The 23,471-nt window shown below is 44.5% G+C and overlaps 1 protein-coding gene across 5 annotated transcripts in view; it reads left to right on the top strand.

The window, feature by feature from the left end:
• Positions 1-4,946: 4,946 nt before the first annotated feature.
• Positions 4,947-23,471, top strand: part of WDR27 (WD repeat domain 27) — a 220,288-nt gene continuing 201,763 nt past the window's right edge. The window contains exons 1-4 of one of the 5 annotated variants that reach the window (XM_030556801.1): positions 4,947-5,188; positions 12,631-12,832; positions 13,183-13,324; positions 15,987-16,111. In XM_030556801.1, coding sequence (XP_030412661.1) covers positions 12,638-12,832; positions 13,183-13,324; positions 15,987-16,111 — 462 coding nt within the window. In that variant the 5' untranslated portion in view covers positions 4,947-5,188; positions 12,631-12,637. Of the gene's footprint in view, positions 5,555-5,676; positions 5,907-5,936; positions 6,002-12,630; positions 12,833-13,182; positions 13,325-15,986; positions 16,112-23,471 lie in introns of those variants that run through there. The other 4 variants (XM_030556800.1, XM_030556799.1, XM_030556802.1 and 1 more) reach the window with 4 other exon arrangements.

Raw genomic sequence — 23,471 nt, 5'->3', positions numbered from 1 at the left:
CCTTCATTGTGGGTGAATAGACGACTTTGGTTGCCACGGTTGTGAAACAAACATCTTTCATGAGCACTAAATGAAATGTGTGTTTGCTTTAATGTAAACGCCTTTTCACATCTGCAGTAATTAATTATATTGAGTCAGATTCTCAGCTGGAGTAGATCCTTTAAGACAATGGAGTTAACTCCAGTTTACACCAGCTGAGGATCTGACCCATTATCTCAATGGTATAATTAAAATAACTATTTCAGAGAATAATCTAATAAAATGTTAACCATGATCTTGCTATTGCTCCATCATATTATTAATACCTGTATTCCTTCTAAAGTTTCCCTATCTCCCTATATGAATCATAAATATGGAAAGGTATCATCACTAGAGCACAGTTGCCATCCATATTTTTATCCTTAAATATTCTGTACAGTAATCATTTTGGTATATCCATGTGATTGAAGAAGAAGACCTCTTTTTTCATGTGCAGGAAGTCAGACTAGATGATCATAATGGTCCCTTCTGACTTTAAAGTCTATGAGTCTATAAGTCTATGAAGACCTGAGTCCAGCTGAACTTCCATTACTTTCCAAACTTTCTCTTTCTAGGAGTCACCCTAGTTGATGCTGCAGTATGTTTTTTTTTAAATGTATGGAATGAGGTAGTGAGGGAGGGGTTCAAAGACAACTGGCTTCATCCAAGGTTGACAATGTTTCTCCACTATGGGACAGTTCCTAAAAATTACTTTGGTTTTGCATTACCCACTGAAATCAATGGAAGTTGTAGATACTCAGCAACTCAGGATTAGGTCCTAATGGCCTGATCTAAAGTCCATTAAAATCAATGGAAAGACTCCCATTGACTTCACTGGGCGGTGGATCAGTTCCTCCCTGATTCAGTTAAACAATGTTATAGCTAAGGCTACAATTGAGTCACTGGTATTTTCAATAAAAGTCATGGACAAGTCATAGGCAATAACCAAAAAGTCATGGGCTGGTGACCTGTCCATGATTTTTACTAAAAATACCCCTAACTAAACCTTTGCTGCTGGGGGGGGGGTGCTTCCGGGGATGCTGCTGATCGTAGGGGAGCACTCCGAGTCCGGACCCCGCTTTTGCTGAGGTGGTGGGTGACCTGGGGCCCTCTAGCTGCTGCTGCTGTGGAGGGGACAGCTCAGTGTCCCCCAACCTCCACTGCTGCTCCAGGCAGGGGGTGGCGGCCCTGGCCCTGCAGCCGCTGGGGTGTGTTTGTGTGCAGCCTAGGGTCCTCCGGCTGCCGTTGCTGCTCTGGGCAGGAGGTGGCCTAGGCCCCCGCTGCTGCTGCTAGGGGAGGAGGCATAGGCCAGGGTGCTGCTGCTGTTCCCGGACTGCTGCTCTGAGGCAGCACATGGGACCAGCCACCTGGGGTCGCCTGAGCAGGGGCCTGTCTGGCTGGCCCCAGGGTCACCCCAGCTGTTTGGGCGGCCCTGGGGTAAGTCACAGCAGCTACTGCAGAAGTCACTGAGGCCCTGGAAAATCATGGAATCCATGACTTCTGTGAAAGACACTCAGCCTTAATCATAGCTAAAGAAAGTGAAAGGTGCAAGTAACATCAAATGGTAGGAAGGAATGGGAAGATGCTTGCTACCTAATATCATGCCTACAACGGCTACCCAAACCATGTTTACATATGTTTCAAAATTAGCTCTTTATTTTTAGGCACTATGATTCTCTTGCCTAAAGGACACATTTTAATTTGGATATGGGCGCTTATCTTCACTTGTTGGTGACTAAGCTGTCATAACATTCGTGGCTGCAGCAGTTACATATGATTTCTTTGTTGTCATCACAATGCTGAAATAAAATGTTTTATCTGGTACTCTCACATGTGAGGCAAATGGAGAACTGAAACAGTAGCAATGTAAACTATATTCTTACACATTTTTGACCCAAGTGAATGGTGTTCCAAATCTGTCTGGGAATTTTATAGCTGCAGCTCTAACAAGGATCTCATCTTGGTCTGCAAGTTCTGTCTAAGCCCTTTCTGGGAAACCTTCAGGTCTTGTTTTGGATCTTATTGTAGGGCTTGTATTACATTATTTTTCTGAAGCTTGTTTTAGGTCTTGCTTTAATTTAGTTTGGCCTGTGGTTAGATGTTTGGCTGCGTGTGTGTGTTCTTCCTATGTGCTGCCCCAGCTCTGCGCAAACAGCCAGCACAGTAGACTTTGAGTGAATTATCCAATGACCACAAGATCCATTAAGGTACCATGGTGCCAGACCAGGTTTATTGTTGACAAAGCATGGTAATAGCACCTGGCAGACTCTACGAGGATACTAAGACATGTATGCTTATGACAAGGGACACAGCTCAGCGAATGGCGGGACTTTTCATTCATTGACTGGCTAAAGATACTTTCTTTAAGATAACTTTTTAAATCAGGGTATAAAAATATATGTACTGCCTTTGACATAGTTAGTCACTGCCCCCTGACATGGCTAGTTATCAGCCATCACCTTGTACATGTTGGTTTGATTAAAACATCTTTATTATGTACTGTTATCTTAACCATATCTTTTAGAAGGGGTCAGTATGCTCCTTTTATCCTTAGGAAATTTTTTTGTACCATTCTTAATATTGGGATGTTCTGGCACCATTTAATATCAGGATGTGTTTGTGTGAGTACTCTGTGCTTAGCTATTTTTAAGAATGTGTATTTTTGCAATATTATCCCTGTTCTTGCCAGATTCTGTGAGTAGGTCCTGCCTCATACCAGACCTCTGGTACAAGGGGCTTATGTCTCAGGCTCTCTTCCTACTACATGGCCATCTTTGATTTCTGCAAGCACTGCCATCATTTCTTCTATCTTGGTTCAACAGGTACACCACCTCACAACCTCTCTCCTTGGAAAGCAGATCCCACCTTTGACATCAGTGTTACCCCTTTTTAACTCAAGCGATTAGTCAAAGTTCAGGGCCCTGAGGTTGTTCCAGTTGGGAGTAGAAATTGATGATGGAATCTGGTATTTTCTTGGATGCAATCTTGTTTATTGACAAGAAATGTACAAAGTCCTGCTTCTAGCACCACACCCAAAACCTTCCTGTAGGCTTCTCCAGGGTCACACCATGCTCTCAGGCTGCCACTTGGCTTTCTTTCTGCCTTTGAGTCTCTCTCATTCAGTCTGTTCTGCCTTCCCTCCCAATCAAATACACACAATACCAAGCAAAATCCCTCTGTCCAAAATTCCCAGGTAGGTTTCACAGCCCCTTTTGTCATGGACTGAATAAAGACACCAGATTTATGGATTATTACAGTAATCTGTAACCCACTAATAACAACCACCTCCTCCAGCTGCTTCCACCCCCATTCCTTTCCTCCCTATGACTGGAGGGGTGTGAATGGGCCACTTCACCTTGAATGGTCCCTTGAAATACGTTAAGTACTTGTGCTAAACAATCTGTGCCATCTTGTATTTAGCAGTGACACTTGGTGCTAGGCTTGGTCTGCACTACAGAGTTAGGTCAACATACGGTATCTTATGTCAACCTAAGTCAGTGTCTATACTATAACCTTGCTCCTGCCAATGTAACTCCACGAGAGGCATAGGGTTTATGTCGGTGTAGCCAGGGCAATGCAGTGTGCATAGACACTGCCAGCTGTTGGCTGTCTTGTCAATTTGAAATTGACAAGAAAGCCAGCTCCAGGATCCCCTGCCAGGCTGCTGCTAAGTCTCTACTCCAAGCTGGGCTGCTGTCTGGACTCCCCACTGGGAGCCCTGCTGCCCCCTGGGTCCTGGCTCCTTACTGGGAGCATGGCAGCTGACTGGAGTCCTGCAGGAGATGAGAAGTCCTGCACAGATTCCCCACCACTCCTTGCTGGGAGTGGGGAAGTGAGAAGATGGCAGTGCCCCACACTGCCCCTCTTCAGTTGGTGGAAGCGCTTCTGATGAGGATGTGCACCACCAACAGAAGAGGGGTAGTATGGAGTGTAAGTCAAACTAACATAGCTTGATTAAAGATTGTAGCGTAGACATGCCTTTAGTTTCCCAGACCTGAAGAAGAGCTCTGTGTAAGCTTGAAAGCTTCTCTCTCTCACCAACAGAAGTTGATCCAATAGATATTACCTCATCCATGTTGCCCCTCTGAATGGGACAGTCATTAAGGGGCCTTAAAAATGCAATAAGCCTTCCCCTAGAACAAATGGATTGCTGCAACCTAGCTAAAACCAGTTGTTTATTTAAGAGTGAACTCTAGATAAGTGGTAACCAAGCAATAGGCCTGATAGCAGATCTTGATCACCTGAGCAGGGCCTTTGAGGTTGACCAGAAGAATGAGAGGACAGAAGGGTAGGGAATTATAAGTTCTAAAAGGACCAAGTCTGGTCTGAGTATGAGCAATGCTCTCACTGTCCAGAACAGAAAGAGAAGACTGCACTGAGGTTCAGGAGAGGGGACCTGGAGACCCCTGAAGGCACTGACTAAATCCCAGTGAATGCTCAGGGATGGGGAGGAAACTATGGCTGTGAACCAAGTACAGGTGTTTCTCATTTTGCATGACTCTGTTTATCTCTTGTGGAGACAAAAGAAATGGTTAGTTTAGCAATCCTCCTGCATAGTCTGTGTCTTCTCTGCCTCAACTACCACATCTCCCTGAAGGACAAACTGTGAATCAGAGCGGCACCCACAAGGCAGGAGTTCTGGGAAAGGCACAATTAATCTATTGGGCAGTCTTGTGGGGTTAAGGACTGGTCTTGAGGCTAAGGCCAAAGGAAGAGACCCTGCGGGGAGCATACCCAGGCCAAGGGGAGCTAGGAGCACATGGCTCCACTGAGTTCAAACGTAGGCACCTGGTGATTGCCCGACAGAGGGCAGCTAGAGCAGGTCTGTGGTGTGCTATTGGGCACACGCTGCTGAGTGCCCAGCTGTGCAGCCTGTGTTGCTGTACAGCTGGGTGGGTTTGGGGCTGTTGTCCCGAGGTCAGAGGCGGGTGTGCTGTAGCCATCGGGCGGCTGACCCTCCTGCTCTCCACCCCCACCGAGGGGCAAGCGGCAGGGCACCAATCAGGGCTTCTCCCTGCACCGGGCGTGGCCCCGCGCCCTCCCGCTACACCTGGCAGGGGGCCGGGAAAAGGCAGAGCGGTTCGACGGCCCGTTGGCATCTCCGCTACCTGGGAAACCGGCCGGCTGCTGCTGCGTTCTGCGCTGGGAGGCACCGCCCTGCTCGCGGCAGGTAGCGCGGGGATGGAGCGATGGGAGACAGAGACAGCCTCGGCCTCTTTCCCCAGACCGTGAGTGCCTGCGCCCCCGGCGGAAGTGCACTATCGTTATCGCGCTGTGACGAGTCCTAACGGAACTAACAGGCCCCAGCTCAGCCCCGCCGCGGCCGGGGGGCGCCACTTGCCGGTCCCTTGGAATGCGCGAGGGCGTTGAACAGGACGGTGACTGTGAGTGACGGAGTTGGTTTGACCACGTGCCCTCTGTCTCCACGGAAACAGCGACACATGGCTATGCCGGGTTTAGCGCCTGTCGCTCCCCCAGCGGTGTGAGCTGCGCAGAGTCACCCGCCGCGGGGCCGTACGTAGAGCCAACGTTAAACGTCAGTAGGGGAGTATCGTGTCCCGCTTCACTGCCCCCCCTCCCCGTGCGCACAGGGTGGGGGCAGGGAGCCCTGGGGCGGGCTGGCCGCGGGAGGGCGGCGGCGGGAGAGAAACGCTGACCGGGCTGGGCTACACCGGGCGGCGGTGAAACTCCTCCAGCGCCAAGCAATGCTCAGACTCGCGCTGTGCCCGCTGCGGCACGTTAGCGGCGGGTGTCTGTTGGAAGCGCGCATCTGATGCGCCTGCTTTAGTTTGGGACCCGAGTGTGAGTCTGCAGGGTGAAATTGACCGGAGTGTGGCTGGGCCGCTCGAGTCCAGTTCAGCGATCCTTCTTGTGAGCGTTTAAGTCAGGTATGTCTGAGCCTTGTGCTGGTCATACGGGTGAATTATTGCACCCATGAAAAGGCCCCTTGAGTTCTAGGAGGAGGTGTGTGAAATCTGTTCAGGTAAGTAAGAGTAAATCAAAACTAAAAATATTCTCTAAGGCTTTGGTTCTCAATCTCAACCCTTTTGGGCTCAGGACTCACTGGTAAACCTGGATGGCACCCAATAAGTAGGTTTTGTGCCCTCTCTGCCCACCACCCAAAATCTGGTTTATTAACTATTTCTTACCCAGGATATTTAATATACACACTAATGTAATAAGTACAGCATGTGTACCTAGCGGTGGCTTCTGTCCTACAGGGCTGGCTGGGCTTGGCTTCCCACTCATTTTGACCTTTGGGGTTACAGCACTGCTCAGGCTTGGCCCAGTCCCCCTGATGAGGGCCCAGCAGGGTCAAATTTGTGCAAGTGGTGTTGTGACCTGGTAGATGGGATTGTAATGCTACTTACACATTTGTCCTAGCAGATTCCCCCATTATCATGATGGAGGGGCGGCTGGGTCAAACCTGTGGGTGCTGCAACACTTGGAATGGGGAGCCAAGCTTAGCTAGCTCTGTGGGACTAGAGATACAGGATCTGCCTCTCTGAGGGTAGTATAAGGCAGGCTCTGTATCTTGCCAACTTTGTAATATTTAAAAAGTGGACACTCCAGCAGGAGTGCCGGAAACTCCCCATAAGAACAGCCATACTAGATCAGACCAAAGGTCCATCTAGTCTAGTATCCTGTCTTCTAACAGTGGCCAATGCCAGGTACCCCAGAGGTAATAAACAGGTAATCAAGTGATCCATTCCCAGTTTCTGGCAAACAGAGGCTAGGGACTCCATCCGGGCTAATAGGTCCATCAGTGGTTATCTTCCATGAGTTTAGTTCTTTTTTTGAACCCTGTTATAGTCTTCCCAGAGCATGTTGTGAAGGCCAAAGAATTCCACAAGTTGACTTTGCATTATATGGAGAAATACTTCCTTTTCTTTGTTTTAAATCTGCTGTCTATTAATTTCACTTGGTGCTCCCCTAGTTCTTGTGTTATTTACTCCTTCTCATAACAGTTCCTTATTTATTTTTCTCCACACCAGTCATGATTTTATAGACCTCTGTCATATTCCCCTCTTAGTTGTCTCTTTTGCAAGCTGAAAAGTCCCAGTCTTAATATCTCCTTATAGAGAAGCCATTCCATACCTCTAATAATGTGTGTTGCCCTTTTCTGAACCTTTTCCAGTTCCAGTATATCTTTTTTTGAGATGGGCTGACCACATCTGCACATGACACACTATTCAAGATGTAGCCGTACCATAGATTTATACAGTGACAATATGATATTTTCTGTTGTTATCTAGCCAGATATCTAACAGAGGGAGTTTGCCTGGGGGGAGTTCCCACAGATTTTTTGTCTTTCAGGCTTCTGTGAGCAGTAAATACATCATCTGAAGAGGTTTCAGAGTGATAGCTGTGTTAGTCTGTATCAGCAAAAACAATGAGGAGTCCTTGTGGCATGGCACCTTAGAGACTTAGAAGGAAGACGATATGGATAGTGAGCAATCAGCTGTTGTGACTTGCACAGGATGTGCCATGTTTGTTCTTCTCCCAGAGGACAGAAGTGACTTGGTCTGTATTGCAAGCTGGTCTCCATATTGGAAGAGAAGGTTAAAGGATTAGAGACCCAAGTATCAACCTTGCGTTGCATCAGAGTAAATGCTGACTTTCTGGACAGAAGTCAGCATTTGGTCCTGCAGGCACAACATGCTGAAGCATCAGAGAGGGCAGTGCAGAATGAGGAAGAAAATTGGCAGCATGAGACCTCCAGAAGAAGAAAAAGGAGAAGCCATGTACCCCATGCAGATAGAAGTAAGAAACTGTTTTCAGGCTCTCTGCACAGGTACTGCAGCAGTGAATGGTTTGGAAGAGTCATCTGAGGGAAGGATCAGAAGGAGACCCCATTGACCAGAAGGCATGGGATGCATTTATGTGGGTTCCACAACCACTACTCGTAAGAGGAGGAGACGGGTGGTGATGGTTGGGGACTTCCTCCTAAGGTTGACGGAGTCTTCCATCTGCTGTCCAGACCGGGACTCCCAAAGTGTACTGCTTGCCTGGAGCTAGAATTCAGGATGTGACTGTCTGCTGAGACTGATCAAGCCCTCGGACTGCTACCCCTTTCTACTTCACCAATGATACTGCCAAAAATGACCTTGAGCAGGTCACTGTAGACTACGTGGCTCTGGGAAGAAGGATAAAGGAGTTTGAGGTGCAAGTCGTGCTCTTGTCCATCCTCCCTGTTGAAGGAAAAGGTCCAGATAGGGACCATCGAACTGTGGAGGTAAATGTGTGGTTGTGCAGGTGGTGTCAGAGAGAGGGCTTTGGATTCTTCGACCATGGGATGTTCTTCCAGGAAGAAGGATTACTAGGAAGAGATGGGATCCCCCTAACAAACCGAGGGAAGAGCTTCTTCAAAGGCCGGTTTGCTAACCTAGTGAGGAGGGCTTTAAAGTAGGTTTGTCAGGGAATGGAAACTTAAGCCCTGAGGAAGTGGGGAAGTGAGATACTGGGAGGAAACACAAAGGGGAGGGTGCAATGAGGGAGGCCTCCTGATTCATACTGAGAAAGTAGTGCAGTCGGTTAGCTATCTTAGGTGTGTGTACGTGAACACAGGAAGCCTGGGAAACAAGCAGGAAGAATTGGAAGTTCTGGCACAGTCAAGGAACTATGTTATTACAATCACATCAGAGACTTTGTGGGGTAACTCACGTGATTGGAGCACTGTCATGGATGGGTATAAACTCTTCAGGAAGGACAGGCAGGGGAGAAAGGTGGAGTTGCACTGTATGTAAGAGAGCAGTGTGATTGCTCAGAGCTCCAGTATGAAACCAAAGAGAAGTCTTGAGTCTTTGGGTTAAGTTTAGAGGTGAGAGCAACAAGGGTGATATTGTGGTGGGCATCTGCTAACAGTGTTTCTCAAACTGAGGTCTGCAAACCCCTGGGGGTCTGTGAGAGTACTCCAGGGGTTCCATGGGCCCCACCGACCAACTCCTCCCCCTTTCTCATAGTACCTCCTGCTCGCTGCTGAACAGCTGTTCCCTAGTGTGCAGGAAGCTCTGGTAGAGTTGCCTGCCTGGGTCTAAGGCAGGCTCCCTACCACTCCTGGAAGTGGCTGCTAGGTCCCTATGGCCTCTAGGCACATGGGCAGCCAGGAAGTCTCTGCGTCATGCCCCCACCCAAGTGCTGGCTCTGCAGCTCCCATTGACCCAGGAACCGTGACCAATGGATGCTGCAGGGGCAGTGCCTGGGTGTGCGAGGGCAGCATGCAGAGCTTCACTGACCACCCATATAGCTAGGGGCCACAGAGACCTGGAAGCCACTTCCTTGGAGACATAGTAAGCGCCTCCGGGACCTCACACCGTGAACACCTTCCGTACCCCAACCCCCTGCCCCAGCCCAGAGTCCCTTCCCAGAACCCACATCCCAACCCTCTGCCCCAGCGCTGAGCCTGCCCCTGCACCCCAAGCCCCTCATCCATAGCCCACACCCTCAGCCCCTTCCCGCACTCAAACTCCCTCCTGGAGTCCACGTTGCTCACACACCCTAGTCTAGTGAAAGTGAGTGAGGGTGGGGGAGAGTGAGCAACAGAAGGAGGGTGGATGGAATGGGCAGGGCCTTGGAAAAGGGGCAGGGCAGGGGGTCCCTGAACATTTTAAAATCAGAATGGGGGTCCTTGGGTTGCTAAAGTTTGAGAATCGCTAGACTGTAAGGCGGATAGAAAATGGGCTAGATTGTTGGGCTCAACAGATTGCAATCAATGGCTCAATGTTAATTGGCAGCCGATTTCAAGCGGAGTGCCCCAGGGGTGGGTCCCGGGGTCAGTTTTGTTCAACATCTTCATTAACGATCTGGATGATGGGATAGATTGCACTCTCAGCAAGTTCATGGATGACATTAATCTGGGAGGAGAGGTAGATATGCTGGAGGGTAGGGATAGGGTCCAGCGGGACCTAGACAAATTGGAGGATTGGGCCAAAAGAAATCTGATGAGGTTCAACAAGGACAAGTGCAGAGTCCTGCACTTAAGATGAAGAATCCCATGCACTGCTGCAGGCTGGGGACTGACTGTCTCAGCAGCAGTTCTGAAGAAAAGGATGTGGAGATTACAGTGAACGAGAAGCTGGATATGAGTCAACAGCGTGCCCTTGTTGCCAAGAAGGCTAATGGCATATTGGGCTGCATTAGTAGGAGCATTGCCAGCAGATAGAAGGAAGCAATTATTCCCCTCTATTCCACACTGGTGAGGCCACACCTGGAGTATTGTGTCCAGTTTTGGGCTGCCAACTACAGAAAGGATGTGGACAAATTGGAGAGTCCAGCGGAGGGCAACGAAAATGATCAGGGGGCTTGGGCACATGAATTATGAGGGAACTGGGTTTATTTAGTCTGCAGAAGAGAAGAATGGGGAGTGGGGGATTTGATGGCAGCCTTCAACTACCTGAGGGAGGGGATTCCAAAGAGGATGGATCTAGACTGTTCTCAGCAGTGGCAGCTGACAGAACAAAAAGCAATGGTTTCAAATTGCAGTGAGAGAGGTCTAGGTTGGATATTAGGAAAAACTATTTCACTAGGAGGGTGATGAAGCATTGGAATCAGTTAACTAGGGAAGTGGTGGAATCCTCATCCTTACAGGATTTTAAGGCTCAGCTTGACAAAGCTCTGGCTGGAATGACCTTTGTTGGAGTTGGTCCTGATTTAAGCAAGGAGCTGGACTAGATGACCACCTGAGGTCTCTTCCATCCCTAATCTTGTATGGTTCTATCCCTTTCTTAGTGACTCCCAATGTTCTGGTCACTGTTTTGACTGCCGCTGCACATTGAGTGGATGTTTTCAGAGAACTATCCAGAATTACTCCAAGATCTTTCTTGAGTGGTAACAGCTAATTTAGACCCCATCATTTTATATGTATAGTTGGGATTATGTTTTCCAACGTGCATTACTTTGCATCTGGTACTCTGCTGCCCAGGCATCCAGTTTTGAGAGATCCTTTCGTAGCTCTTAGTTAAGTCTCTGGCAGACTGTTACCTTGAGTAGTTTTGTATCATCTGCAGATTTTGCCACCTCACTGTTTACCCCTTTTTCCAGATCATTTATGAATGTGTTGAATAGGACTGGTCCCAGTACAGCCCCCTGAAGGGACACCACTATTTACCTCTCTCCATTCAGAAGACTGGCCGTTAATTTCTACTCTTTGTTTCCTATCTTTTAACCAGTTACGAAACCATGAGAGAACCTTCCCTCTTCTCCCATGACAGTTTACTTTGCATAAGAGCCTTTGGTCAGGGACCTTGTCAAAGGCTTTCTGAAAATCTAAGTACACTATATCCACTGGATCCCCCCTTGTCCACATGCTTGTTGACCCCCTCAAAGAATTCTAGTAGATTGGTGAGGCATAATTTCCCTTTACAAAAGCCACATTGACTATTCCCCAACAAATTTAGTGTTCATCTATGTGTCTGATAATTTTTGTTTTTTACTATAGTTTCTACCAGTTCTCCGGTACTGAAGTCAGGCTTACAGGCCTGTAATTTCTGGGATTGCCTCTGGAGCCCTTTTTAAAAATTGGCATCCTATTAGCTATCTTCCAGTCCCTTGGTACACAAGCTGATTTAAATGATTAGTTTACAGACTGTAGTTAGTAATTCTGCAATTTCATGTTTGAGTTCCTTCGGAACACTTGGGTGAATACCAAAAGGATGCCTTTTTGTCTTTCTCTTACTTTGTTGTCTAGCCACAGTGGCACTTTTTTGGTTCTCTTACTATTTTTTTTTTTATTTGGGGTATACATTTCAGTTGAGCCTCTATTATGATGTCTTTAAAAAGTTTCCATGCAGCTTGACGGGATTTCATTTTTGGCACTGTATCTTTTAATTTCTGTTTCACTAACCTCATTTTTGTGTAGTTCCTCTTTCTGAAATTAAATGCCAGCTCTGCTTCCCTCCCCCGGCCCCACTCCCCATTTGTTCCTCTTCCCTCCCACCCCTGACATTCACTGCTTCTCCCCCATCCCCCTTCTGCCCTGGTTGGAAGGGTGTCATTTGTGGAGCCATGGCTGGGAGCTGCAGCCGCCTAACGCAGGTAGGAGCCAGCCTCGACTGTGTAGGGACTGGTGCAGGTGATGACCTGGTGCCTCCCACACCTGCAGTAACTATACTTTGGGTGTCTGGTCAGGAGATTTGACTGGACACTGTCAGGTCCCCTGTTTGACCAGACGTTCTGGTTTAAAAAAAAACAAACAAAACTGGGCACCTGATCACCATAGCTGTCCTCCTTCTGCCTCCCCACAGGCTTCCCACGTGACCTTTTGATGCATTCTGATGACCCAATTTTGGGCCATGGTCTGCAGGTATATTATCTTATCTAACTTTGCATGCAGAACACTGTCAGATTTTTGGAATTGTTCTTGTAATATTGTCATTCCTCTACAAGATATTGCTGGGCACAATCCTGCAAGATGCAGAAAACCTCTTTTGTAAAACTGAGTACTCTTTATCTCCAATTGTTCAGGGTATTTGGCACTTTTAGAACTAGGCACAATGTCCAGTAATCTGTCTCTGACAGTGTTCTATACTGGATGATTTGGAAGATGGCAAAATGGAAAAAACAAAAAAATCGTAACGAGAACTTAGTGCTATTCTAATGTGAAGTTTATTTCAGATATATTATGGAAAGCCCAGTGGACCTTTGTTTTACTGAAGAAGGATGTAGCCATGACATAGTTCTTGAGAAACAAGTGTTTAGATCCAAAGTGCCAGAGTCTCATGTTCAACTTGCTTGTAATCTACATTACTGTGCTTTTCCTTTGAATGGAAATGAGCTATGCATCTGGAATACTGGCAATAGCCCTGCTCATCATCAGGTAAAGACCAAAACTTGTGTGTTTAGATTTTCAGTGTAATATTATTCTAAAGAGCACTAAAATGGATGAAAAAAAGAAAAACGTTGGGTTTGGGACAACATTTTTTTTTGCAGTGTAGGCTATTGTCCTTACTAGACTCCACTTTTTATATCTGGAATGTGTACAATTATTTGTTGTTTTGGCAAGCAGGCAGTAAGCTATAATGCAGTTCAGTAAATGGATTTTAATCATTAAAGAAACTTCCATTTGGATGAATGAGCATTGCTAGTTATTCAGATAAGTGTTAGCTGTATTTTTTTTCCTTTTATTTGCTATGTCTTCATCATAATTGGAAATGTTGTATTTGCCAGCCATTGCACTTGGTAGGACACCACCATTCAATCACGGCACTGGCTTTTGGAAGTAAAATCAATCCACTTCTTGTCTGCTCTGCTTCTTGTGACTATGTGATAGTATGGAACCTGGATGAGTGCACAAAGAAAGCACTACAAGGTAAGGCGTTTTTATAGAAAAGTTACTTTTGAGTAGCAAGTGATAAATGTGACTTCTTAAGGCTAGACTCTGCCATCCTTCGTCATGACGAGTAGTACCTTATTCTTTGATAGGAATTATCATGGATCAGATCAGCAGTCTTTCTCCTGAGGGAGAGGTTCGCTAGAGTACTCAGGAGGGTGTTAAATTAATAGCAAAAGGAAAGGGTAGAAAGAGGGAAAATGTGAGTACTCAGCATAACAATGAGATGTTGAGAACAAAATTAATCAAGGAACCAAAGGACATGAAGAGAATAAATTCTTTAATTGCCTATAGTCTGAACTGAGTTCAAACCAATGCAGGGAGCCTGTGTAAGAAACAAGAGGAATTGGAATTGCTTGTTTATAAGCATAATTTCAATCTAGTTGGTGTTACTGAAATCTAATGGGATGATTCATGCTCATGGCATGTTTAACAAAAATGGTTAGAACCTATTTAGGAAGGACCAAGTCAACCAATGGGGAGGGAGGTTGGTACTCTGTCAAAAATAGCATTACCCATATGAGTTACTTGTAACTTGGAAGAAAATTATCTTGAATGCTTATGGATCAGTGTTCTAACAGACCTCCTCTTAACTGATAAAGAGGAACTGATCATAGAAATAAAAAATATTGGTAGTTTGGGTACAAAGGATCATGACTTGATCACATTTATAATGTGCAAGCAAAATTTAAAGTCCAGATGGTTGGGGTGTGTGTGAATGATGATTGAGAGTCTTCAGAACCTCTTACTAGATGCCCCAAATGCCACAATCAAGGAAAAAGACCATAATCAAAAAATATTAGTCTGGTACAGAGGCATAGTGAATGCAGCTATGTAAAATAAAAAGTAATAACTGAAAGAGAGGGGAAGTTGATAGCACAATATATAAATCTGAAGTTAGGAATTGTAGCAAATTGCTAAGGGAAGCAAAAGGACACAAGGAGACCTCTATAGCCAGCAAAATTAAGGACAATAAAAAGGAGTTTGAAAAATGTATTTAGGAAAAATAATTCTGACAATGGTATTGATTCATTACTAGATAGAAATGGCAGAATTATCAATAATGCAGAAAAGGAAGAAGTGTTTAATACATATTCTGTTCTGTATTTGAGGAGGAAAAAAGTGTTAGTCTCATCATGTGGCGATGCTAAAACTCTTTTCATCCTCTAGAGATACTAGTGGAATGTTAAACAGCAGCTATTAAAGTTTAGACATTTTTTATAGCAGATAACTTGCATCCAAGAGTTTTAAAAACTTGGGCTATTAACATTGATTTCTATTAAGTCTTGGAACACTGGGGAAGTTCCAGAAGACTAAAAGAAAATGAATGTGTCCATTTTTAAAAATGTTTAATTTATAGGTCTGTCCGCCTGGTAATGACCCCGGGCAAGATAATGGAGCAACAGATACAGGACCTGATTAATCAATAGTTAAAGGAGGGTAGTATAATGCAAATCAATACATGTTTATGGAAAACAGCTGCTGTCAAACTAACTTGAAATCCTTTTTGAGAGACTACAGGTCTGGTTGTTAAAGATAATAGGGTTGACGTAACGTAATTTAAGCTTCTGTAAGGTATATGATTTAGTACCACTCAACATTTTGATTAAAAGCTAAAATGATATAAAACGAACATGGCACACTTTAAGTGGATTAAAACCTGGCTAACTGATTGGTCTTGCAGTGTAATCATAAATGGGGAATCGTCATAGCGGGTGGCTTCCGGTGGAGTCCCACAGGGATCAGTTCTGTACTTTAATATTTTTACCAATGCCCTGGAAGAAAACATAAAATCACAATTGGAAAAAAGTCTGCAGACGATACAAAACTTGAAGGAGTGGAAAATAATGAAGAGAACTGGTCACTGATTCAGAGCGATTGGGGTTGTTTGATAAACTGGGCTCAAGCAAACAATATGTTTGAATATGGCTAAATGTATATATCAAAAAACAAAGAATCTAGGCCATACTTTCAGGATGTAGCATTTTGTCCTAGGAAACAGTGACTGTGAAAAAGACTTGGGGGTCATGGTGGATAATCAGCTGAATATGAGCCCCTGTAAGATGCTATGGCCAAAACAGCTAATGCAATGCTGGGATGCATAAATGGGAATCTCGAGTAGGAGTAGAAGAGGTCATTTTATCTCTGTTTGGCAATGGTACAACTGCTGCTGGAAGACTGTATCCAGTTTTGGTGCCTGCAGTTAAAAAGGATGATAACATGGAGAGGGTTCAGAGAAGAGCCAAAGAATGAGCAAAGGATTGGAAAACACTCTGTTTATAGAGTCTGACTCAGAGAGCTGAATCTATTTATCTGAAAAAAAGAGAAGGTTAAAGAGTGACTTGATTACAGTCTTAGAAATACCTACATGGGGAAACAAATCTTTAATAATGTGCCTTTCAATCTAACGGAGAGAGGAATAACCTCATCCAATGACTAGAAGTTGAAGCTAGACAAATTCAGACTGGACATAAGGCATATGTTTTTTAACAGTGAGAGTAATTAACCATTGGAGTAATTTACAAAATGCAGTACCCATTCAGTTACTAAATTTATAGTTATGCTTTAAATTTAATACTATATTGAAGTGTTTGAATTTTTGTTTTTATGACACAATACTAATCTTTTAAAATAACTACAGGGTTAATGCCTCGAGGAATTGTTATAGGAACTCTTTTGGGAATGGTACTTTATGTACGATTTAGTCCAGATGACCAGGCTGTGGCAGTATGTGCTGGAAATCGGATATATATGTTAAATGCAAAGGTGAGTTGTCTTCTCTCTTGAAAATAGATGTTGAAGATTCTAGAAACATGTTCACTTTCAAATTAAACCATACTAATTAAAAGCAACACATTTTTCAGAAAACCTAATACTTATTGAGCAAAAATATATTCATCTGCTCATAAATGACAATTAGCATGGTTTAATGCTTGGTATTAGTATATATCCTAGAAAAAAGACAATATTAAGATAAGGTTCAGAATGTCAGTAACTTAAAGGTAGAAAACATTACAGGGATGTTGTAACTATTCCCAAATTAAGCATTATAAACTGAGGAAATTCAGAATTAAGGTTACACTTAAAAGATATCATCATAAAGCCGCTGCAGTTAGTACATTACTCATGTGGCTACATATTAGGCTCCTAGTGTCGAGGATGCATGTGCTCACCAGGAATGCTTTTGTTGATGCACAGTGTTGAGTATTGTGGATAGGTATCCCAGCGTGCAACTCATCATTATCCAGTGCAATGTCTTTTGGGAAGTTCTGGCAATGCGCAGTGGAGCAGAAATAGTTTGTATGGATGACTGGGAGCAAAGGGTCAACTTCCCAGTATGCAACTTTCTCCATCCCATAATGTCACCCATATCCCGTAATTTTTGTGCTTTTTTAAAATATCCCATGAACCTGCATGGCCGTCCTCGCTGTTGTCCATCTTTCACAGAAGCATGGAATCTGCACAGCTGTGTACTATTATGCGCATAGCAAGCACTGGACACACAATACTCAGGTATTTGCAGAACAGCAAGAAGAAACAAATCATCAGAAACAGGATGATTTCATGGAGGACAGACTGCTGTGGGATATGGTTAAACTTCAAGGTTGTTGGGTGGCATTAATTCACGGAGCAGCCACAGACAGTGGAGCTCTGCTTCTGGACCCAAGAAACAAGTACTGTCTGGTGAGATCACAATGTAGTGCAGGCTTGGGATGATGAGCAGTGACTTGAGAACTTTTTGGCTGAGCAAGGTCGCATTCCTGCATCAGTGTCGCACTCTCTCCAGTACTGGGACATCAGAATAAGAGCAGCACTGATAGTGAAGATACGAGTGGCAGTCTTACTGTGGAAGCTTGCAAGGCTTGATTGCTATCAGTCATTGGGAAATCGTTTTGGAGTTGGAAAATCGATTGTGCAGGCTGTTGACATGCAAGTTTGTGGGGCCATTAATCGCCTCCTTCTGTGCAGGACTGTGACTCTTGGCAATGTGCAGGATGTAATGGATGGATTTTCAGCAATGGAGTTCCTGAACTGTGGTGGAGTGATAGACAGCATACACATCCCTATTTTAGCAGCAGACCACCTTGCCCCAGAGTGCATCAGCAGAAAGAGCTACTTTTCTATGGTTATGCAAGTGATGATGGATCACTCAGGATGCTTCACCAACATCAATGTTGGCTGGTCAGGGAAGATGTATGATGCTTGCCTCTTTAAGAGCACAGGACTGTTTAAGTTACAAGCAGGGACTTTCTTCACTGACTGGTGAATTAATGTTGAAATGCCAATAGTGATCCTAGGGGCCCAGCCTAACTGTTGTTCCCCTGGTTACCGCAATGGCACCAGGAAAAGATTCAACTACCAGCCCAGCAGATGTAGAATGACAATTGAATGTGCTTTTGGTAGATTGAAAAGTCAGTGACATTTGTTTCTTCACAAGACTGGATGTCACTGAGAAATAATCCCAGTGGTTATAGCTGCCTGTTGTCCTGCATAATATCTGTGAGATAAAGGGGGAAAAAATTGCCACTGGGGTGGATGCAGAGGAAGGAGCCTCAGTAAGTGCGTGAAGGTGGAGCAGCTGTCTACTGAGCTTGAACAACCAGACACAAGGGCTATTAGAAAAGCTCATAAAATTCAGAGAGTCTTTTAAAGAGCACTTTAACAGAGAGCCACGGTAGTGTGTTGTGGTGGACTGTGTTCTACTTGGCCTTGCAGTTTTGGGGTCTGGTAGGAATTGTGTGGTGTTTGGTACACATCTATGACTATAACACTGTCAATGCACCTTTTGATTTTGTGGTGCTTGCTGTACATTTATGATTTGATTTATTACGCTGTTTATTCCTGTGAATTGTCACTCAGTACAATAACAACTAAGTGAGTGCTTTCAGTACCGCTTGGCACTTTGCAACATATGTTGTGAACTAATGAAGATAAAATATTTTCCAATAAGAATTTTATTGAGTAACAAAACAACTGCCAAAAAAATTGTGCAATTTTAAAGCAAATACTTTAAAATAATTTAAGTTCTGGTCCATTAATTTTATTAAGGGGAAAGAACATCCATGTCCGTTTTGGCTATACATACAGCTAATTGTGATTCGTACAGGTTAGTGTATGCAAAGCTGTGGTTGTCCTTACTGTCCCCCCCTCCCCCCAGTGAGGAGTGGTAGGGATAAGGCCCCTAATACTGTATAGAATGTTGACGGTGGTGGAAATGCTGTAATGGGGTTTTGCATGGACTAGAAAGGTAGATGAGCCTGTGCTTGTTGAATCTGTGGGTCCACAAGAGTCTGCAGCATCTGTGTTTGCTGCTGGGAAAGCCCCATTATGTCTTGGTGCATCTCCTTTTTTCCTGCAGGGACTTCAGGGCCTTTCTCCTGTCTTGTTTCCTTCTCCATACAGTCTGCAATATTCATCCTCCAGGCCTTCTGTTCATGATCTGGTGTCGCAGTGGCTTGCAGGATCTCTCTGAACATGTCATCCTGAGTTCTCTTCTTTTTCCTGGAGGGGGGGAGAGGGATAGCTCAGTGGTTTGAGCATTGGTCTTCTAAACCCAGGGTAGTGAGTTCAGTCCTTGACAGGGCCATTTAGGAAACTGGGGTAAAAATATCTCTGGAGATTGGCCCTGCTTTGAGCAGGGGGTTGGACTAGATAACCTCCTGAGGTCCCTTCCAACCCTGATACTCTGATTCCTTCTTATCTGGGTAAGACATGCTGCAGGCGCGAAGAGGCATCCCTTCAAGGGTGCAATGATGCAACTGCTAAAGTATCTGTCAGTGTAGTCACAATAGAAAGTGAAAGTTAAGACCATGAATGCCCTTCCCTTGCTCCCCTAAAGTTTTAAAGACATGATTATTGACACTTGTCCTTCAAAGTGTTTGTGCACAACACCACTCACAGTACCAGCCATGGTTAGTATGGCCCACCAAGGACAAATGAAGTGAGTAGGGATTTGCTTAATTATCTGAAAGTATTTGTATAGGGCAATGGCACTGAATACTGGCACCGTTTTCCACATATGGTGGTGATTTTATTTGAGATCACTTCTGAGAATAACAAGGGGACAAAAAGGACAGCTGCTGCTGGTGTCCCTTTCATGGATCCACAGGATTGGTGCTACATCCCCCAGGTTTGAAACAGTCTGTAGGAGGAACTCTTTGTTTGCCAGACCCCCAAGGAGTCTCATTCTTCCTCCAGGATAGACCATACACCCTCACCTCTAGGACTCCAGCACTCCTACTTCACACCATGAGTTCTGTTCAGCAAATCCAGCTATGATAGATTCCTGTTGGAGACTTGCACACTCTTCAGGGATTAATGCACCTCCTGAAGCATTTGTAGTGATATTCAAACAGTGTTGCCAAAACAGGGTTTATTAGTTAACTGGAATACAGCATAGGAAGCCCTCTAGGTTAGCATCAAGAACCGAAGGTTAAAATGTAGCCCAAGTCCATTTTGGTTACCCCTGAGCCTAGCCATGTTGTAGTGAACCCAATTGTTCACTCTGTCTGTTTCTCAGTCTGACCTCTTTTGTCAGATCCCAGGCGAGAGCACCCCTCCTTCCAGCAGCCAACCCTTATCCGCCCACCTCCCCAGTCCTATGTTCTCAAGCTGGGGGCTGTTGCTCAATTTTGCTGCTGAGAGATGTGGAAATCTATCTCTTTTTGAGTTTCTGGTTGCTGGGTGTCCATTGTCGTCTTGGATTCTCCATTGATATGGGGTTGGCGTCAATTCTAAAGGCACTTGGCTTATATTTCAGTAGCCTGTTTACTGCAGTGGTGCCTGCCTAAGTTATCACAGACCATTTCATACTGCAGAGGAAGAAATAAGGCTGCCATCCCTAGAAACCTTCAGGAGAGGATTGCAGAGTACATCCATGAAAGTTTCATCAGGCTCTCTCAGGAGGATTCAAGGGACATTGCTATGTACATCAACAAACTACTCAGCATATCCCCTTCCTCCCCCAGCCTGATTTTACAGGAGAGTAAAAGCAGATAACAATTCTACCTCTTTGTACCACTACCTTTTCCAGTATGAGTAAATTAATGCAGAGTCAGTAGCTGTGTCCTGCTAAGTTGGGGGTGCCATTACTGTAATGGAAATAAACATATATATTTACCTGCAGTTCCTTCACTACAGTCCAATCAGTCCCGACAGTCGAGCACAGGTTAACTTGGCTTATAATGCTTGGTTTTGAGATAATTACAATGTCCCTATAATGTTTTTTACTACACAGTTATTGATATTTATTCTCAACCATAACTTCTTTTTAATACACAGCTTTTTATGTGGGAATTTCCTTTTTTTTAATTACTAAAAGTTTCATACACAAACGCTAAACAAAAAAGCCAAAGATGAATGCTCCCATGCAGTATCTCTAAGGATCTGAGGCTATGTAGCAGGGGTCGGCAACCTTTCCGAAGTGATGTGCCGAGTCTTTCTTTATTCATTCTAATTTTAGGTTTTGCATGCCAGTAATACATTTTAACCTTTTTAGAAGGTCTCTTTTTCTATAAGCCTATAATAAATAACTAAACTATTTATTGTATGTAAAGTTAAAAATTTTAAAAATGTTTAAGATGCTTCCAGGGCTTTGAATCAGAGCCCAGAGCTGGAGCACAGAGCAGCTTTGGAGCAGTGGAGCTGCAGGTTTTTGCCTGGAGTGGAGCTGGAGTACAACTCCAAAGCCCTGGAAACTTCATTTAAAATTAAATTAAAATGCAGAGAGCCCTCGGGCCGGTGGCCAGGACCCTGGCAATGTGAGTGCCACTGAAAATCAGCTCGCGTGCCGCCTTTGGCACACATACTATAGGTTGCCTACACCTGATACTATATATCAGTCTTAAATTATTTTTTTTTAATTTGAATTTTCAAGGGCAGATACATCATTACCGCAAAGTAACTAGAGTGGATCAGCTGGTCACCAGAGAAGCACAAAGCAGCCAAAGCATGCTAGTAAATCTTTCCCTTAATTTGCAGTTGACTGAATGGCTTGCTGTATTAGTGAGACTAGTGCTTTGTTGCAGTTCTCTCAGATATGTTGCCTTAATGCACAGTGAAGTTGAGGCAATGGTGCCATGGGAACCTTTCAAACATTTATGATCAAGCTAGCATGGTGCCCAACTATCACTGCTCTTTAAAGATTCCATGTAATCTAGCAGTAAGAACTGTTGACACATGTCCAGTCTTCCTCATGCTAAACCAATATAATCATTACATGCAAATTAGCTGTACGGGAAATGGTGATTGGTTGAGGTACTTTTTATGTCACAGTGGCCTCTTTTAAGAGTTACTTGAGCTATTGACCTGAGTCTGTGTAGCTTATTCAATAATAGCAGTTGGATACAACAATCATAAATAATTTTGTTTAATTACAACCTGATATCAAATATGCACAGGATTTCAATTAGATAAACGGACACAAACGTTCCATATAGTTAAAATTAATTAAGATATTTTTTGATAAAGGGAAAAACTCAGATGCTACATTTCTTAAAGGACCCATTTTAAAATAGTTTCAATTCAAAGTAATAAATTTATTTGTAAATTCTCAGAAAAAAATATTCAGTACTCAAAGAGTAAGTGTGGTAAGTTTGGAGAGGATACAGTGAATTTTTCATATGAAACAGGTTGAATCACCAATTTAAGTGCAAAATAGAACTCAATACAACTTAATGGAATTGCTCGCTCACTCATTCACTCATGCCCGTCACCCCAATCGGGGTATGGGCTGCCAACAACAGATCTCCAGAGTCCTCTATCCTGTGCCATTCATTCTAACTGGTTCCAGGTATAGCCCATTTTTTTGCTATCAGCCTGAAGATCACGTCACCAGGTGTTTCTTGTATGGCCTCTTTTCTGCTTGCCTTGGGGTTTCCACCACAGTGCCTGTCTGGTGATGTTAGTTGGCTGCTTGCGTAGTGTATGTCCTATCCAACCCCACCTTCTCCTTCTGATTTCTTCCTCTGCTGGGAGTTGACAGGTGCTCTCCAAGAGGTGGATGTTACTGATGGTGTCTGGCCAGCGGATCTGGAGAATCCTTCTGAGGCAGCTATTTATGAAGGTCTGGATCTTCTGGATGGTTGTTTTGGTTGTCCTCCAGGTTTCAGCTCCATACAGTAGGACTGATTTCACATTGGAATTGAACAGTCGAATTTTTATTGCCAAAGACAGCTCTCTGGAGCTCTAGATGTTCTTGAGCTGTAAGAAGGCTGCTCTTGCCTTACCAATCCTTACTTTGATGTCTGCGTCTGTGCCACCCTGCTGGTCGATGATGCTACCTAGGTAGGTGAAAGACTGCACTTCTTCCAAGGGGCTTCCATTCAATGTGACTGGGTCATTACTAGTGGGGTTAATCCTAAGGATCTTGGTCTTGTCCTTGCGAATGTTGAGGCCAACCTGTGATGACGTGGCTGCCACTACGTTGATCTTCTCTTGCATCTGCTGTTTACTGTGCGAAAGGAGTGCAAGATGGTCAGCAAAGTCCAGGTCATCAAGCTGGGTCCACAACGTCCACTGGATTCCGTTCCTACGCTCGTAGGTGGATGTCTTCATAATCCAATCGATTACAAGAAGAAAGAGAAGTGGTGACAACAAGCATCCTTGCCTGACTCCAGTTTGCACCTGGAAGCTGTTAGTAAGCTGCCCTCCATGGATCACTCTACAGTGTATACCGTCATGAGTTCTTGATGAGGTTGACCACCTTTACTGGGATACCGTAGTGCCGAAGGAGCTTCCAAAGGGTCTCTCGATCCACGCTATCAAACGCTTTCTCATAATCAACAAAGTTGATGTACAATGAGGAGTTCCACTCTATAGACTGCTCAACTATGATGCGAAGCATTGCTATCTGGTCCGTGCATGATCTGTTCTGCCGGAAACCTGCCTGTTCATCTCGTAGCTGTGGATCGACGGCATCCTTCATTCTCTCTAAGAGGACTCAGTTGAAGACCTTCCCTGGCACTGACAGGAGTGTGATTCCTCTATAATTGGCACAGTTGCTAAGGTCTCTTTTTTTTTTTTCTTGGGGATTTTGATGAGAGATCCCTCTTTCCAGTCTACCGGAATCACTACTTCTTCCCATATCTTCTCGGGGGGGATTACATCATTTCCACTGAAGCATCCA

Source organism: Gopherus evgoodei, chromosome 3 (genome assembly GCF_007399415.2).
Source record: "Gopherus evgoodei ecotype Sinaloan lineage chromosome 3, rGopEvg1_v1.p, whole genome shotgun sequence".
Taxonomy (NCBI): domain Eukaryota; kingdom Metazoa; phylum Chordata; order Testudines; family Testudinidae; genus Gopherus; species Gopherus evgoodei.
Note: the sequence above shows the minus strand (reverse complement) of the source record. Positions and strands in the feature narration are given on the sequence as shown.